Raw genomic sequence first — 19,863 nt, 5'->3', positions numbered from 1 at the left:
AAAAGGGTCGATAAAGAAATAAAGAATCATTTTCATTGTCATTGGGCTCTTCCACCACACGTCGTGCGGACGTATATAAAATAAATAAATGTTTTTCAAGTAAAAATGCCATCTTTAATGAATTAGTGAATCATTTGATAGAATACATGATTAAATCCCATTTGGATGCAACTAAGATGGCAGTGAGTTGACGATCACAAAAAACAGTTCAAAAAATAGGTTGAGTTGCTCCCTAGTGTACCACATAAATATTATGGCTACAGTAAACAAACAATTCTATTTGTATCTCAATTTTTTCCAAAATATTTAATTTCCCCATCTACATATTTACAAAATACATATTCACATAATTACAATACCACCGCAGGCCTATTGGTTTACATCATGATCAAATCAAGTTATCGACTTCTTGACCCAAGTAAAATTAAATTTAAAGTATATATATATATGTATACTGTAACTAAAATAATCATTTTCCTGGTGTTTTTATAAGGTGTAATATGGAATTACATTTTCTGAAAACATTAACCAAAGTAGTAAATAAATACTTTTAAAAAACCTTTAAATTACATTTTCATAGACCTGCGTTAAATTACAAAATTAATTATTCTAAAATAATCAAGAACTAAAAATCAAAATTCTGTGTTAAATTTAATTTCTATACATGTCTGTCGACATAATAATAATGAACTCAATCCCTGAGTTGCATCAACTACTTTATTTCCAACACACATTAACCATGCGATGAGAAATAAATGCTTTCTAAAATATAAGATTTATGTGACAAAATTGTGATGTGCTCATATATGGACATGATGATGTCATATTACTACCAAATTTGGGCATATCACTACCATATTTGGGCACATTACACTTTTTTTGTCAAACTAGTTTGATAGTGTAGACAGAGCTTAAAAGAAAATCTGGATGGTAACACAGTAACAGGATAGTTTAGAATTTAGTTAATTAAAGACACATTCACACTTTCTATATTTTGTTTAACCTTCCAACCAAGTCTATATGAAAAAAAACAGCCATGAGAGATATAAAAACCATTTTGATATGGCAGAGAAGATGTAAATGATTTTTCATAAAATATCACTTGGATAAGTGCCTGGTGTGAATGGACCTTAAGAATTTGAAATTGACAAGTCTGGTCTTTGAGGAGGGTTTCCACACTGTCTGATTCTGGAAGGGTTTACTGCAAAAACAAATCTAACTGTACCCTGTATTTAAATAATTTTTCACTCACAAATATAACCAATACAACCTTATTGAAATTTATAGCATTTTATCATCTACAAATATGAATACATTATTTTCAATACACTGATTTTTATACTCTTATTTTCAGAGTCGAATTTTAATAATAAAAAAAAAACAAACAAAAAATATAGTGCATGACACAATTGTCTATATAGCGATCAGTTTTCTATTTATAGCAAATATATTCACATTTGCATATCACTAAACATATAGATGTTTTAAACGGCCATGGTAAGTATACAGTCAAGGAACCCAAACCAGACTCTTAGAAAATCAAGGGTGTCTCATATTACTACATATAGAGTACAGCCTTTCAGTGTACTGTATATAATTAACATGTTGATAAACAATTACAGTATTATATCTTCAAAATAAATCACTGAATATGTTCTCTGTAGTCTTGGAGATGAATCTTTCTAGTATGAAAACTTTTTCTTGCATCAAACGTCTGTAACGTCTTCTTCCAAAGTTGATGGCTCAACAGTTGCACCCTTTTCTTCTGCAGCAGGCAATCCTGGGAAAATAAGATTCATGAGTTAAAAGATTGATTGCTCTATTTTAAGGTGGAGCCGTGCATTAGAACTATTATCACCGAATATTATGCACCGTGCATTATGCACCGTACCGAATATCATCACTAATACCAAACAGTCTGTGTTGTGAATTTAACAATTTAAATGGCAGAGATATCCTCAGGTGTGTTACAATACTTAATAACATTTAAAAAAAATAATTTCTGTCACTTACCAAGAAGAACGCTAAATTTCTTTTTAAGACGTCTGTGCTTTTTATTCAGTTTGGACTTTTTCCGAATTAATATGGAAGCGTCATTTCTTAGTTGAATAATTTCAGTCAATGCCTAAAAAACGAAACATCTCAATTAGTACTTATTTCAATTCAGGAAAACATTTTGTATAAGTAATACAAAAACAAGATATAACTTCAAAGAAAAAACATTAATTATCTTATATGCTGACTTTCACAAGCACATTTTTAATTAATTAAGAACATTGCCCACCCAATTTCAGCCATTTTGATACCCCATGTGTATGGAAGATCGAAATATCAAATATTTGTAGAACAAATAAATGCTCAAACTGAAGAGATTAAGAAACAAGGATAGAAAGAGTACATTGTGGCATGATGACATACCTCACCCAAGACGGCTTGTTTTGAACTTGCTGTCGCAGGTAGTACTTCTTTCAGTGTCTTAAATTGCGTTGCTAAAAAGTGCCGTCTTTGCCGTTCTTTGATGTTGTGAACAAGCTGTGGAAATTATAAAAAAATAAAAATATTATTGGCTACTAGACACTGTTCAGTTTGAAAACTGTTATTATTTAAAAATAAAATATTTTTCAGAGCAACAAATTGTTCTTATGATGAGGAGATGATACTCTTTTGTAAGATGATAAACAGGGAGTGAAGCAGGTTATTTTCACCTAGAATCTATCATTTAGAACCTGTAATACATACTATCGCATGCCATGTGACTCACAATCATCAAATCAAAGACATTTATTTAGGTGTTATATAATGAAGACTAACTTACCCTTCCTGGCTGTAGATTTTCATCATCCACACATGCCACGACAGACTCCATAAACTGTGGTTCACCAAGAAACTGACTCATGTCATGGAAAGCACCCTTGACTTCGCTTTTCCTGCCTTTTTTGCTTTTCCCAGATGGTGGGTGTAGGGTTCCAGAAGCAAGGTCACAAATAATATTCTTTGATGGAGGCTTCCACGACGCTAAATCTCTTTCCTTTTGTTTCTTACGTTCTTCTACAATGTTATAATCTGATTCAAATTCAGGTTTTTTAATCTCATAATTCCCTTCAACATCAATTATTTCATCGTCATGATTGTCATCACTTTCATTAAATGGTGCCACATCTACTCCGACCTCTTCATCAGTTAATCGCCAAACATCTACAATTGATTTCTGCTCTTTAATTTTGGATTGTTTGGGTCGTACTGAGCTGCTTGACACATCCTCAGTTATTGAACGTTCTGCGACCAATTTCTGCAACTGTTGGTCAAGTGTTCCTCTTTCAACACCAAGATCCTTACGTTTGCGTTTTGATGTTGATGCTACTGGTGGACTGTGGATATATGGAACTTCACCATACACCATCTTTATGACAAGTTTTTCAGGGGATTTCTGGATAACGTTACCATCTTTATCCTTGCTTTTCTTCTTTTTCTTGGTTTTCTTTTTTGGAGTATGCTCTAATTCTGTTTGTGATTCTGCTAACTTCCAAGACTTAATTGGTGCTCTTCCACTCTTTCTTCGATTTTGATCATTTTCAAAACTGTCTTCCATGTTAAATTCAAGTGGTACACAGGTTCCATCAATATCAATAACTGTATTTAACTTCTCAATTGGTTCACTTTCAACAACTGGAATTTCACAAGTCAAATCTTCAGTATCAATATTAGTTCCTTCTACATCTATAAACTGATTACAATCTAGATCAGCATAGTTATCAGTAACTTCATGCTCTAAATCCGTTGATTTTCCATTGTTTGAAATTCCAGTCAAATCAATGAAAGTAGAATCAACTTTGACAATGTCAGTATTGTTACTACTTTCGAATATTGATTCTTCCTCTATTTGAATGTCATCATGTTTCAACAAATCATCAAGAACTGGTTCATCAACTAAGCATTCTTTATTTTCTAATTCAGTAAAGGTTGTTCCTTTAACATCTTTGATGGATTCTTTTTCTTTAGGATCTTGTTTAGGTACTACATCTTTGGGTTCATTCTCCACAGAGGTAGATAAATTTTGTTCTCCATTTATAATTTTGTGCCATTGTTCATATGTTTCTTTAATGCTCTGAGCTAGCAAATCTTCTGATGCATGAGGTGTACCTTTGGTTTTCTTTGTTTCTTCAACATGCAACTCACCAGAAGTATTGTACTGAACATCCTCCTGTTTTAGCTCATCATTAGTATTTTCCATGTTATTCTTAAAATTACTCTCTGTATCACAATAATTTGCATTGAAATGACTGGTTGTTTCTTTGAGTTTATTAATTATGTTCTTTTTACAAGCTATGTCAGGTTTTAAAGAATCTTCTATGCAATTATCATTGACGCCATCCATTTCTGATTTACAAGGTATTTCTGGATCGAATGTAAGTTGGGGGACTTCCTGATCTTTTAATTCAGTAGTAGGTTTAGAACGATTACTGCTATTAAATCTATGGCTATTTATTATGACATTCTCAGAAGCTTCAGAATTACCAATATCTAGCAAATCAACATCATCAGCAATTTTGATATCAAACTCTTGAATACCATCTTCAACCTTCGACCTCTCACTTGGTGTTGTTTCTATTGGTTGGGTATCTTTGATAGCATGCATCCCTGCTTCAGAAACAGAACTTTGAAGATTCATTTTTAATATTCCAGAGAAATCATTCTTGGAAACTTCTAACTCTTCACTGACACCATTATTAGATATCAGTGACTGGACACAATCACTGCTACAAATTTTGGAATCAATAGGTATACTTTCTGTCTTATCTTTTCGGTTCATTTGCGGTTGCTTTAACATCTCTAACTCCATTTTTTCAAAGATATTTGAATTGTTCTGGTAACTCGTATCTTGATTTGAATTTTCTATATTTCTCTGTTTTTCATGTGGTTTCTTTGGAGATTCAATCTTCTTTCTTTTCCTTTGAGGAGAACATTCTTTCAATTCAGTTCTATCAGAATTGTTACCACTGTTGATCTCTTCAATATCACTAACTGTAGAATAATTTACTTGTTCAACCACTTCTGAATCTGGTATATTTCCAGAATTTTTATAAATATCACTGAATGCAGACCTCTCAGCCACTTTGTCTTGGTTTTCACTATCACTTACAAGATCTTGTATCTCAGCCATAGCACAGTTGACAATATTAGGACTATCTTTAGTATTGGTGGCATCATTCTTAATGATGCCTATAACCTTGCAGTCATCATCATCGTTTCTAAAATCTGAATCTTTACATGCTTCCATTTTATCAAGATTTGTTCTTTTAGGAGATCTTTTAGAAAGTTTGATAGGAACTTTTGGTACAAAAACCCACACAGTAATAACTTTAACATTGTGTTTTCCACTCATAGCATTACCTCCTTTAAGGTGAACTGTTCTTGTCTTATCACTATAGAAAAGGAATACAGTAAAACCAGCAACTTTTGTTGATATGGTCTCTTGTAAAGAACTTTGCAAAATAGAACTCACAATAACTGATTTGTCCTTCTGCCAATTTTCATTTGAATTGATATCAATTAGAACTGGATGACCTTTGTCTTTCAATGTCTTATTCATCACCATCAAAGATGTCATTTGCCAGGGTCTTTTAGGAAACCTGGATCTACAACGTACAACTTTATCTATACAACGCTGGGCTTTACTTGGAGACTTGTTGGATTTTTGAGATACATTTGATGCTGGGTCAACACCCAAACTTCCATCACTAGAAGATTGTTTGATTTTCACATCAATTGTTTCAATGGGTAATTGTGATGGCATTACACCAATTGCCAAACAATTTTCATCTAAATTTTTAGAACCGTTTCTATCAGCAGAATCATCAGTCAAATCAATAAATGTTGGATTAAGTTGTGGTGTAGCAAGATTCTTCTGTTCAGTTTTACTTGAATTAACTACCAATGTTTTGTCTTGCTCGCCAGTAGAATGAAGAAGATTTGGTGTTTCTTTTAATACAATAGTTGATTTTTCTGCAACTGATAACTGCGGAGTATAGGACTGACAAAATAAAAAATCAAGCTTTAATATAATAGATAAAAATCAGACTCAACATGTGCAATACTGTATGTGAGCTTTCACCACAAAATGGCTGGTACTATAAGAACATTTTGACTTACTTTGTAGTGAGATGTCACATTTGAAATGAGATACAGTACTACCATATAAAGGCATATTTAACAGCAGCATTTAAAAAAAAATAGCTTACCTGTGCAATTGTATATGTACTTTCTGTTGTAGTTGTTGCACTTGTGTTACCCTCAACAGCAATAGGATTCCTTAATTGTATACAGAGTGGATCTTTTGGTATTAAATGCCTTGGCACCAAATCAATAGGAATCAAAATCTTTTGTTGAGTGTTACTTGCATTTTTCTTTTTTACTGATGAAGCTACTGCTTCAATGAAGTTCATTTTAGCGGCTGAATGTGGATTCCTGATAGCAGCTAATTTTTCGCGAACAGTTTTCCTGATTATTTTTAAATCAGTCAAGTCAGATGAGGTTACTATGGGTCTTTCTGTAAATCCTGAAACAGTCGGGTTCTGTTGCATTGGCAGCACTTTTTGTGGAAGTGAAACAGTTTTCTTGATTGTGTTTAAACCAGTTGATGATGAGGTTTCTTTGGGTCTTTCTGCAAATCCTGAACCAGTCGGCTTCTGTTGTTTTGGCAGCAATTTTTGTGGAAGTGAAACAGCTTTCTTGATTACGTTTAAATCAGTAGATGATGAGGTTTCTTTAAGTCTTTCTGCAAATCCTGAAACAGTCGGCTGTTGTTTTGGTAGCACTTTTCGTAGAAGTGAAACAGTGTTTAAAGGTTGAAGAGGGGCACTACTTACGGTTGGTGTTATACATGATGATACAAGTGTTGCTGTGACATTTGTATATGTTGTACTGAAAGGTAACACATTACCTCTAGTTTGTGAAATAAATGTAGTAGGAATAACACCCGAGGAAGACTGGATAGGCTGGGCTGAAATATTTGAAATTCCTACCCCCTTTTGCATTGGTGCTAAAAGTGAATTTGTGAAATGAAACTGCTTTGTCTTATTTACTCTTTTACGAGATACTCTCTGTGGTTCACCTTTTCTCTTTTTTGATTTAGGTTTAGGTTTCGGTGGTTCTACAACTGGATTTTGTGGAGGGACTGCAAGAACTGGAGTAAGCATAAAACCCATCTTATCTTTCGAAAGAACGAGGGGCGAAGATACATTGCTTGGATTTCCAAGTTTCTTTGCGTGAGCCAACTTCTCCGAGGCAGTTACAGGTTCTTTTCTGACTTGTGGTGCAGGAACAGCAACTAGCTGGTTTGAACCATTACTTGCAGGGATTTGATAAACAACTAGTGGAACTGCCGATTCTTTTAATTTATTCTCTTTCAAGTGATCATGCATATGGTATCTTCTATTAATACAAGAGCAATGTTTCTTTCTTGGTCTACTTATATATGTTCTTGTTCTCGAAGAAGTTTCATACCGTGTTAGATTTGAAGCTGAATTTGATTTTTTAATTGACTCTGTATCAACTGTTCCTTGGAATTCAAAGATGGGTTGATTCTGATTAGACGACACCAATGATGAGTCGCATGTGCAACCAAACATACAGTCTATTTTTCTACAATGAGATACACCTGGAGAAACAGTCCGATTTCCTTCAATACTTCCACAAAGACAACCAAGTTTGCAGTAAGCTTTGCCACAAAATGGTAGAGTTGGGCTGTCCAAATCTGATTTTTCATTTTCAAATCCCTGATTGAAATCTTCGTCACTATTATCAGATAAATCTGGATGCAAATCAGTAAAACCATAGAAGGTTTCACTGCCAGAATCTGAATGCACAGGTGATGTACATGTCACCTGTTCAAGAAGTTCTTTTTGCATTCTGTCCATGGGATCATCACTATCTTCATGAACAACTTTTTTAGGAGTTTTCTTTACTTTAGGCTTTTTAACTTTTTTCTTAGATTCAAGTTTCTCTGAAGGTTTGTTTCTAAAAGAATCACATTCTGAAGTAGACGGATAAACAAGTGAGTCACAAGTTGATCCTGTATTACTTGGATTGTTATTTTTCTTCCGTCTATTTAATACCATATCAAGTGTTCGAACATAACTCTGTGGCTTATCTGGGTGGAAGTATGACACAGGAGTTGCAGTAAGTTTTGAATCGGTTAAAACAGAACTTATGTCTTGCAGTTTATCAAGGTATTCATCTAATTCTTTGCTTACAAATGCTGACGTTTTGGATGTCAGAGGAAGCTCAAATGGTTTAAATGGTTTGCTCTCAGATACCGGCAGTCTAACTTTTCCAGGATCTGCAGTTAGTGACGAATGCGATGTTGATGGTTCACTTGTCTCATTTACAGTCTCAAACGGTGTTGTCAAAGTACATGGTACTTGAGTAGAAGTTGCAGGTTTCTTTAATTTAATTGATTTTGAAGACTTCTTTCTTGAAGTAGCTTTAGGTTTACTAGTAGATGTTTTGTTAATGCTCAAAGGTGCAGTTTTTGGTATGTCCAGCTTTACTCCAAGTTTGTCTAGATTATAGCGTTTATCAGGAGACTGGCTAAGGCGAGTTAATCCAGCTTTTTTAAGGTCTGGATGTATCATTTGGTGATGTTTCCTTTTACCAAGTTCCTCACATAGCATTCGTTCATACAAGAGGATCTTGTTATTGATGCCTCTGTAACCATGATTGACACCAGCGCCTCGTTTTGCCTTTTTTCTTTTTTGTTTGTTAGATTTAGATTTTGTTTTAAAGTTAGAAATGTCTTCCAGTAGATCTTTGTGCTTATTTCTAGGTTGTTGAGTTTGTTTTTCAATTTCAACATGTGCTTCTAGGGAATCTAGAGTGGAAAATGAAATAAACATTATATCATCAATTTCGTCAAAATCAGGAACAAAATCTTCATTATTATTTCTGGTAAACAGGCTTCCTGTGCCATAAGTATTAAAATCACTTGAGTTACATGATTCAATTGTGGAAAAATCATCAAAGTCATAGTTTGTATTGGTTTTTGTTTTTCCCAAGGAAAAGTTTGATTGCTTCAAACTGCTGAAGAAATTACTGTCTGTTCTTCTGCTTTCAGGTTTTGAGCCATCAACACTGTTTTCAGCATTCATCGTTATTCCATCTGGAAGATCTAAGGGTTCTAACTTAACAGATACATTGCTGATGAACTGAGAAAGTTCCGATACAGTCTCTTGATTTGAACAGCCCTCTTCAAAACTGGATTCTCTATCATTGGCTTTTTCTTTATACAAACTAGGATATTTGTGTTGTAATTCTTTTAACGTAGAGTAAATCACACTTTTCTTTTTTCCAACATTAATGTTTATATCGTTTTTAGTTGGACTTTGCTCGGTTTCCACCTTATCTTCTTCTGATTTTACATCATGGTCGGCATTGAAAACTTCAAAGATATTTCTAATTGAAGACTGCCCAAAAAAATCAATTTGGGGGGGTTCAGTTGGTTCCATTTTTATTTTTGGTAAAGGCGATTTTGATAAGAAATCATTTGAATTTGTATGTCTTTCTTCATATTCCATACTTGCATTTTCTGACACAGAATTTTCTGTAAACAGCTCCAAATTGACAAATGGCATTCTTTGCAAACTTGGCAAAGGAGGAATACATTCAGAATAAAGGTGTGAGGAGGTAGTGTTATCGTTAACCGATTCAAATATGTTTCTTTCAGAATTACCATCATCTTCCTGTTTCACCACCAGAATACATTGGTTTGGATCATTTGAAATTGACTCCGCAAACTCTGGTATTAACATTTCTTCATCAGCATCTTCTGGAAGACCATTTATGTTATTAGAATTGATTTCACCAATGCTGTGCTCGACCTCTGGCAAATGTTCATATAGATCTGTAGAGAAGATATTTTGTCTTTGATCAAAAGGCGAGATATTTTCATCTGTGTTGCTTTCAAAAACATCTTCTAACATAGGTTCACCAGGTTCTATTTCTCGTTTTCTCTCCACATTATCAGTTGGAAGGACAACCTCTCCATCAAAATCAACCACTGCCAACACATCGTCATCATGGTCTACACATTCAAATCCATTCATTTGAGAAGAGTCATCATTCGAATAATTGTGAACATCTTCATCTATGTAACCATTATCCTGCAACATCCTTTCTTCATCAGGACTTCCTTCCATGTGCGCTGACATTTCTGAAGAGTAGTGTGGTAATCTAGAAAGTGATTTAATACAAACTTTAGTCACACCATCATCTGTAGATATCAACTCAATGGGTGCATCTTTGTCCATTGCTTCTTTTTGTGCCTCATCAACTGAACTCAATGCTACCTCATCAGAATCTTTCTCTATCAACGTTTCTTCAAAATGGTTTGCAGAACCTGACACAGAGTGTCCAACTATCAATGGAAAACCAACAGAAGACATTTTCTTGTAACATTCTCCAATTTAAGCATCTGTAAATAAAAGAATAACAATTTATACAGTACTTACTATACAATTTTCTGGAGTAGAGGTGTAAACCAGGCCTGTCAATTGGGCCAACTTTTTTCTAATTCTCAACGGTTTTCTCATCTTCCCTGTTTGTAATACATAATTTTTATTTTATTTATTTATTTTATGTCTTTAGGCACTGTGGCCAAGGATTACCAATAGTGAATTAATCACTGTCCTATCAGATAGGTGGTAATCCCCCTGATACGGAGGCTATTGTGTGAACCAGTTCACCGGGGTAACCCCCTACTCTTTTTCGAATAATGAACTGGGTTCTTTAAAGTACACACAGGTTATAACTGTGTACACTGGACCTACGGTTTATAGTCCTTATCCAAGAAGACTTGTTCCACCACCAGAACTAGGAGCGAGTCGGCCTCGAACCCTTGCCGATGTTGTTGTTGGCTCTTTAGGTACGATAAACGGCGCCTCTGCCTTAACCGCTCGGCCATATGACTCGCTCCGCTCGGCGATATGACTCGCTCTTAATTAATTAATTAATTTCCAGTTTATTACCAAGCATTGAGTTTTTGTGTGTTTATAAATTTGACATTTTATAAATTTATGTTATATTTGATTACAGTAAATATATGTGTTGGTTGTTAAATATTTAAATGTTTGTTGTGTGTAAAACTAAAACAACAGGGTGTGCATCCAACTGTGAACAATTATGTTTAGGAAGGAAAACCTAGGAAGAAGTGATTCTACATTTACAAAAATTGTTAATAAAAATTTGTTGCCAAATAAAGACAAAGTTGAAAAAATTAAATTGCGGGAGTGTGGCCAAACAATAGAGGGCACATTTTAGAGGGTGCTACATGTTTTTAATATGGATGAATTACACACAAATTGCAGTAACAATGGAATTCACCACTCTTGTGGGCTGATATTGGCCTAAATTATGTATGGGATTATACTACATATACTGTTAATTTAAGAATTAAAACAAAAATGATTGTCAGAAGGGGGAGGGGGTGTATAGGTGAATGGTAAAACAATAATAAACAGACAATATGCATTAAACATTGTTCATATACAAAACTAGAATATACTGTAATCTTAACACTGTACAATTGTTTCTATGTTTTTACTAATAATCAATAACCCTTGAGTGCAGATTTCCTCTATGTTAAAAAACAATGGTTGAAATGATATTGTATAGTAGTATATAACATTACAATCATTAGTATTAGGAAAGTTTTAATAAAACAATTTTGTACAGAAAATTCCGACTGATATGAGAAAACAAAAAATATTAATAAAAAAGAAAAGAAAATGACAATTATTTTCATTATCATGTACGATTAAATCAAAACATGATATTGTATTAACCACAAATAAAAAGAGAAAAAATTAATGAATAAAGCCGATTTTCCACTAGGCGAATTTTTTCGCGCGAATCGAACGTGCCAGCTTGTACGCATGTGTATTCATGTTTACATCTTCCAAATCCTTCTCTACGCATGCGTTTTAGCTGACCCCTTCGATTCGCGCGAACAAATTCGCCTAGTGGAAAATCGGCTTAAAAGTAATACAACCCACCCGGGATATACACACCAGTTTAAATATGGTAGATAACTTTTTTTTTATATAAGTTAATAATATTATATAAAAAAGTTTATATACTAAATTCAAAAATAAAATAAATAGGCCTATGTGTTTTCAACCATAGTTAGTATGACAAAAAATCAATCCATAACTTACTTAAAACAATTAATGAAAGAATAAAAAATAATCAGAAAATAAAATAAAGTACTAATACTACTAATAATAGTGTTGAAAACAAAAATGAACCATAAACGGGTCCAATCGTCCTGAAAATAGAACCGCCGTAAGTGGGCAGCATTTACCCGATTGTATTACGTGTCCAAGAAAACAATTCGGTAGCCTAGCTAGCGACCAACTATATGCACGTTGAATTATTTATAAATCAATGACATAACAACATACTGTATTTATTAGGTACATTCACTTATTTGTTAATTATTTTAAAAGTATAACATGAAATAAAATATGTATTAAAACTTTATACAATAAAAGAAATCGTAGACATCGATCGATTTCCATAAACACGCATGCATTGCGTGTGTGTGTCGTAAAGCATTGTTGTTGGGGGCCTAGGCATCGGCGGCATACACGTCGCACTACGTCAATAGATCGGCGATTGTTATTGTTGGAAACGAAGCATTTAACTATAGTTTTGTATTACAATAACCATACATTATTTTAAAAATTTACATTGATTTTATATGACATATTAAACATACTCATATTGTTGTTTTAACGAGGAATATGTCATGATATAGTCACTGTGTATCGCCACCATCTACAAAAACAGTGTCGGAGAACCGCGAAAAAAAATTATCGAGACAACTACCATGTGTTCAGAGAAAATTCAAGAAAACTTCCAAAATACATGTACTCATGCACATTTTGGTCCAAATATACATTACAACATTATTCAACTAACCTGTGAAACAAAATAAAAGCATATTTTGCCGATTAAAATGGTGAAATTTGTGAATATTTGATGTACCCCTCTCGTACACCACAAATTAAAACGACGCCATTACATACTCGATTAGAAAGTCTTGGGTTGCATTGTGGGTAATTCAATTCGTAAAACTCCTTGCACGTGGTGGTGGTCAAAGCAAATGTATTAAAAATCAACCACTCACGAAAGGGCGTGGCCGCGGAACCAATTCCTAGTCGAAATACAAAGTAGACCTAGATATATGATTGAGTTGAGAAGATAGGTCTAATGAAAAAAATAAAATCAATTTCTTCACGAACAATGGCCCAGAGAAGGCCTAGGCCCAAGATTCTCGATTTATGTTAGGCCTGGCCTACGTGAAATATAATGCATGTAGCCTAGGCCTATCTATGGCGGGATCCATGGTCTACTAGCATACAATTACATATGTATGGAAAGTTTTCTAAAAATAAATAAAGCAAACATTTTAAATTATTATCCAATTGAACTAATTGGCACATGACCCGTCTTTTAAAATACCAAAACATGTAACTGGAAGTCAAGAGTTTTTGGTTGAATTTAACGATTTATTTTGTCTTTTTATAAATGAAAACATAGCCTAATTTGTTAAATCGGTTTTTTACAGAAGTGATTAACTTTATTAAAACTGCGAAATAGCCTACGAATCAAAAAGTCTTTTCAAAATTAATTTTTTCATAATGTTTTTGGGTAATCATCTTTAATAATTATCATTCATGTAGGCTGTTCTATTAATCAAAAATCCTTAATAAGATTCGATTTTTCGTAGGCTTATAATATCTTCACATGCCACATGGGCTAAAATTGAATTATTGATATTTAGGCCTACAGAAACATATATACATACCATGGTAACGTATGAGGTAGCAAATCCTTGAAACTTTCTCTTTACCAAATATTTTTACTAGACTCAAACTTATCATTTTTATAAACCTTCTGCATGTAGGCTAGGTCTATGGGTAGGTAAGATAGATCATGGTTGACTATATTATCTTGTACTGAGGAAGGGTTAGCGTGTGTTGCATGAGAAAAAGCTCTGTAATTTTATTTCTGGCTGTTTTATATAGTTTGTGTCAGGAGAGAAAACTTCACGAACATAAGTTGAACCAAACATGATACTACTAAATAACACTTGAAACTGGGTCGATGAAGTAATGTTACGTCATCTTTTTTGTCATCACACAGCTATTAATGCTTCAAGCTATGTTAAACACGATACATTTTTTTGTGAATGTTTTGTTAAAACGGACGTGTCAGGTGTGTGGTCTGAAGCTTGGTTCCCACACTAGCGACGCAACGTAACGCAACCTACAATAATCGTGTTTTCCCCCGCCTGCGTGAAATCAAACCTGCGATTTCTGCAGCACTGTTGCGTCGTCGGTTCTCACACTTGTGATAACTTTGCGTCAATACGTCGCTCTCTAGACTCTAGTGGGAACCACGCTTTAACGCACTTAACGACGGATATAACATACAGCCCTGATCGGGAGTTATACAGATCGCATGTGTGAAAAGAGATTAGAGAGACTCATACATAAAATATTTATTTTAGGCCTACATCTCCTGGAAAAAATTAATCCTGTATTTGGAAACTTTATAAATTAGCATGGCCAAATCAAAGGGGGCGTTATAAATTATATAAAAATCAAACATAGAGGGCGCTATTTGAAACACTTCTGGCATCAGCATTTATGGGAATTAATGCCATGGAAGAAACTTATCTTTCGTCTTTCACTAGAATGGGTCTACAGTATAAAGCTCAGTCTACACTATCAAACTTAATGTGACAAAATAATGTGATGTGCCCATATGAACATGATGATGTCATATCAGTACCATATCTGGGCATATTACTACCATATTTGGGCACAATCACATAATGCACTATCGGGATGTTTTTTTTTTGTATACTTAAATTTCAGATTTTAGAATAGCTTATTAAAGCAAATCAAAGAAAGTAATTGATTCCATGAATACAGACAAGACATTTGAATATCATTAGGCCCTTTTATTTTAATACAGAACAAAAGTAAATAAAAGTTTATTTATCCGTGCAATTCCAAACAAAATCAACTTGATTTGTAATGGAAAACATCAACTAACTTTATTGTGAGTAAAAGAAAATTTGAAAACCCAAAGATTCTCAGCTGATCCAATCACATAGTATCTATAATTATTAATACCAATTTTATATATAGTTCCATTAGAAAAAAACAAATATTTCCTATGTTCAATATTTAATACATATACATGTAGTTTATATATCATAATACAAGCATGGAGGTAAAAAATAATATTTTTTACCTCCATGATACAAGTAGGCAATTACATAGAGGTTAGCATAAATATTTACAAATGTTATACAATATATGTATTATCAACGCATTTACAGTACAAGCAAATGTACAATATAATTATGAATATTACAGTGAAAATTACATTAAGGGGCCATCAAAACCAAGGCACCAATGAAGGGTCACATCAATTAAGGGACCATTTGAATAAGATCACCTCAAATGAGACCGCTTCTGTGAGACCATTATGTCCAAGGGACCATATCAACAATCAGCCTATACAGTCTAAAATCAGCCTAAAATGTATTAGGTTATCAATAAGACTGTCCTAGTTGTAGTTTCTCAATTGATTGTCCACATTTAAAGTGTTCCATAACTATGCCGTCAACTTCACTAAAATCATGGAAGTCTACCTCTAGTTTAAACTATATTCACTTTTTATATTACAATCACCCACCATACATTTACAAATACACATATTTGCTTTTTAAAAACTCTAATACTAGCAATAATTTGTACACTACTCTTTTCATAATTTTATAATAATTAGCAATTTCAAAAACATCATTCAGCATCTTAGTTTAAAAACTGCAATAAGATTCTCCCACACCAACACCACCAAATTCTGGCCAAGACCAGGCATTTTTGGCCAACCTGAGAGTGTCCAGTTTAGGGACAGACAACTATTAATTGAAACTAGCGTCCTTTTCTAGGCCTATATCAAATTAAAATCTGTTTTTATCTAAAAAAATAACACAAAATGTTACAAATAATATATTAGTCATATGGTTTGGTTAAAAAATTAAAGTGCTCAATATAAATCTATTAATAAATTGGATGGCAAAATGAAAATATATATTATTTGATATAAACTATATCTAATTCTACGAGGTCATTAAGACATACAGTGAATATCTTAAATTAAATCTTGGCACTGCTCATTAGGAATAAAGCGTGGTTCCCACTAGAGCGCAACGCAGCGACGTATTGACGCAAAGTGATATATTGCGTACTCAAAAGTGGGAACCGATGACGCAACAGTGCTGCAGAAATCGCAGGTTTGATTTCACGCAGGCGGGGGCAAACACGATTATTAGGGCATTTTCTAACGTTGCGTAGGTTGCGTCGCTAGTGGGAACCAAGCTAATGTAAATCTCTTTCTACTGTATTTCTAATCTGAATATAATTACTTACGAAACCCATCTGTACAATAACAAGTTATTCTCCTTTTATGAAACCATTTCAATACAAAACCTGAATGTACGTTAATAAGCCCTGAAGTCTAGATAGACAATTCTCAGTCCTTTATTTTTAATTTGTCTTGTATCATAGACAATTCTGTAAAACAGTGTCACACATGTGTCAGATGGCCGTACCATTAGACCATAAACCTAACCTTTACATAATACAGATACTACATGTGATACATGTGACTCTGTATTACAGATTATTTCCTTGTTACTGGCACAAAAATATTAAGAATCAGGTGGAATACTGTTAACACACTATGCAAAATACCATAGCATATATACACATAGTTGTATTAGACACTAATAAGCATAATATACAAAATAGAAACAGCGATCTTTGAAAACTGTGAGTGAGTTCCAAAGATAGGTCATTAGGTGTTGTATTGCTTGATCAGTTGTTAAGTTCCATGTTGATCATGAATGTAAATATGTGTGCATTGTTTTGTTTTTTTTTTCTGCCAAGAAAACAATTATCATTGTACTATATGTATGAATGACTTAATAAATCGAATCTGAATCGGAGTTACAACATGGCTATGACTGGTTGTTAGTGGTTGCTAGGAGCGTGGTTGCTAGGAGCATCATTGCAAGGTGTTGAGAAGCACCCTCTATAAGCAGACCTGGCTTGGGATTTGCCGATGTTCTTCGGTTTTGTAGGTGAATGGAGTAACGTCACACATGTGCTGTATGTCTGGTTTATTGTAAAGAATTTATATATAATATAAACAGAGATATGCTGATTTAATACAATATGTAGCAATGACCGTATATACAATATAGAACCATATGTCGTATTCTTAATGATGTAAATAATGACGTATATACAGAATATGCAAAAATAATAATTTAGCATAACATTTTTCATCGTTAGAGAACCTATATAAATCCTGGTGCATTTACATTATCTGCTAATTTTGTCATAATAGTTTTATTTATCGTTTATGAATTTATCTTCAATATACAGACAATTTATTTCTTATATATCAATATTTTAAAAACTGATTCCGAGACAAGTCAACCACTAGTTCACGTTTGAAGCAAATATATATTATTATTTTTATTAGCAATTTAGTTAGTTAAAAAATGTATTAATATTGTTTAAAAGGGTATCTTTTAAATGTTTTTTTGTTACCCTAACACATTCACAACCAAGCATGCCTGCTATTCATTCTACAGCACCAATCACATTGAACATTTTACATGGAACAAACCACATGCCACTTTTTTTTCCAGTTTCAAAATTGTAACATTCCCCCATTAAAAAATTTCTAAAGCACTTTTTTACGAACACCTTTTTTCTAACAATATTGCTGATTGCTGTTTTTTAACTATATTGTACCACAATTTTCCAAAATTTTATTTTTTTTGTCAAATACATGTTCTTATTACAAGGTTTGAAAAACAAATATTCTCAACACACACTGTCACAAAAAACCGCTTTTATATCTTCTTAAGAAGTGCGCATGGCAGCCTTGAACTGGTCAAAAGATGCCTGCAAAACTGAATAGTATTTTCAGCACTTTTTCACTAAGACTTCCAATACCACAGCCAAACATGTGTAAATATGTTTAGGCTTCACGTTCTCGCAATGCTAAATCTTTGTTCCTTTCGGAGTGTGAGGGCTCTTCTCGTGGGTGTTTTTGTCAGGAGATGTGAATGCACTTTCGGTTGATACAAAATCTTGGACGTAATTTTCTGGTATAAGCCCTGTTTTGCCACCCTCAGTTGTTCCTAAAAGCCAACCAGGTTCCTTTGATGAATGGACTATTGAACAAAAATATATACAAATTAAAATCTGTGACAAGAAATGACAAAGTTAAAACATGTTGGACTGACAGAAAATATTTTAAAGTGTAGATACAATGGGCATACAAGCTCATTCCGTAATAAAAAGTATAAAAATAGTACAGCGCTTAGCCAACATGTTTTGAAACTTAAAGATGACAACATTAAATATAACATTAAATGGTGAGTATTAGCCAAATGTAAGCATTATTCCAATATAAGTAAACGCTGCAACCTATGTCTGCAAAAGGCTCTCTGCTTATTATGTTTTGATTGGAAAATAGCATCAATAATTATTTAATGTGTGATAAATTAATGGAAGAATTTTGAGCAGGTAATAGTTACTGAATCTCATTCGTAACATACATGCCACACCCATGTAGCCTACATACCATTAAAAATGACCTGGTTCGGGTTGAATGATAACTCGGACTCATTCTCAGCCTCACAAGCGTACAGCGTTCTAACACATCGCCCCCTGTTGGTGAAAGATAACGCAAATGTTAAGCTTTATATTGAATTAAAATTATTACAAGCATAACATGCAGAAATTAATAAGCAGTCAACATAATTTCATGTCATCAATTTTACTAACAAAAAAAATTGGTTAGAAAAATTTAAATTACAGGTATTAGAAAAAACAAAATTGCTGAAAGAAGAACAGAAAAATCCATTAAACTGATCGAACATGTGTAAATAATACATTTTTAGGATTTTAATTTTTAGTTGTTTCTATATCTTTTTATGGAATGAGCACAGACACATTCTGTTATTAATTTTGTTTGCAATGCTTTAGGCTTGGTTCTCACTGTGACGCAACGAAACGACGTAGGCACAATGCAAGTATAGATGGTATAACGCGTCACGATTGGTCAAGTTGCCTTGCGCTTAAGTCCTCGTGTTGCGGCCAAGTGGGAACCAAGCTTTATAAACTAAGCTCGTATTAGTAAAAAAATTGCTAAAAGGGGACATCTCAAGAATTCTTGTCTGAATACATGTGGAGATTTTCAGGTACGATAGAAATCGGAACATGAGCAAGACACTTATGAGCATGAGCAAGATTTTTTGAGTTGTGGAACATGAGTTGTGTAATGTAGAGCTGCATAAACTCTCAAACTGGTCTAGATTTTCAGAAAGTCAGTTAATTTAAATCTTGAAACAAACAAAGGGAGCATCACGGAGCAACAATATTTTATTGAATATGTGCAAACCATAGAATAGAATATGTCCTTTCAAACAGTTGGTTAATGCCGACAAATAACATTTCTTGTAAAATGTATGTACAGCATATGACTAATTTTACCATTTCCACCCCGAGCACTTATTTAAAAATTTGGGATCACCAGGGAGGGCCCAATTAACCCAGTTCCACCCCCACCTCTAAATTTCGAAATTTTAATGTAAAAGGTAGGACATTCCAGTTAAGTTCAGCCCCCCAATTTTTAGGCTCCGACTCAAATTTCAAAATCCCGGATCTTCTACAGTCGGATGGCAGGCAGATTAAAGTGTTTGATTAA

General features: G+C 33.6%; 2 protein-coding genes across 22 annotated transcripts in view; both read right to left on the bottom strand.

The window, feature by feature from the left end:
* Positions 1 to 49: 49 nt before the first annotated feature.
* On the bottom strand, positions 50 to 13,262 carry LOC140048786 (uncharacterized). Of its 2 annotated transcripts, XM_072093573.1 has the most exons (6): positions 12,976 to 13,262; positions 6,240 to 10,468; positions 2,816 to 6,031; positions 2,419 to 2,532; positions 2,014 to 2,125; positions 50 to 1,780 (listed from the first exon to the last, which is right to left on the bottom strand). In XM_072093573.1, exons 2-6 carry the CDS (start codon positions 10,437 to 10,439, stop codon positions 1,707 to 1,709), a joined length of 7,716 nt encoding a protein of 2,571 aa, XP_071949674.1. In that variant the 5' UTR covers positions 10,440 to 10,468; positions 12,976 to 13,262; the 3' UTR covers positions 50 to 1,706. The 2 variants fall into 2 exon arrangements, with proteins under 2 accessions (XP_071949674.1, XP_071949673.1); XM_072093572.1 differs by lacking the exon at positions 12,976 to 13,262 and having other exon boundaries at positions 6,240 to 11,529.
* Positions 13,263 to 14,704: 1,442 nt separating this feature from the next.
* The window catches only part of LOC140049304 (rho GTPase-activating protein 26-like), a 61,255-nt gene continuing 56,096 nt past the window's right edge, over positions 14,705 to 19,863 (bottom strand). For 6 of the 20 annotated variants that reach the window (XM_072094154.1, XM_072094159.1, XM_072094157.1 and 3 more), the window contains 2 exons: positions 18,739 to 18,824; positions 14,705 to 18,325 (listed from right to left, as the gene is read on the bottom strand). In XM_072094154.1, coding sequence (XP_071950255.1) covers positions 18,153 to 18,325; positions 18,739 to 18,824 — 259 coding nt within the window. In that variant the 3' untranslated portion in view covers positions 14,705 to 18,152. The remainder of the gene's footprint in view (positions 18,326 to 18,738; positions 18,825 to 19,863) is intronic. The other 14 variants (XM_072094161.1, XM_072094162.1, XM_072094163.1 and 11 more) reach the window with 8 other exon arrangements.

The sequence above is a fragment of the Antedon mediterranea genome, chromosome 5 (assembly GCF_964355755.1).
Source record: "Antedon mediterranea chromosome 5, ecAntMedi1.1, whole genome shotgun sequence".
Taxonomy (NCBI): Eukaryota; Metazoa; Echinodermata; class Crinoidea; order Comatulida; family Antedonidae; genus Antedon; species Antedon mediterranea.
The sequence above is the reverse complement of the archived record's forward strand: the minus strand, read 5'-3'. Positions and strand labels throughout refer to the sequence as shown.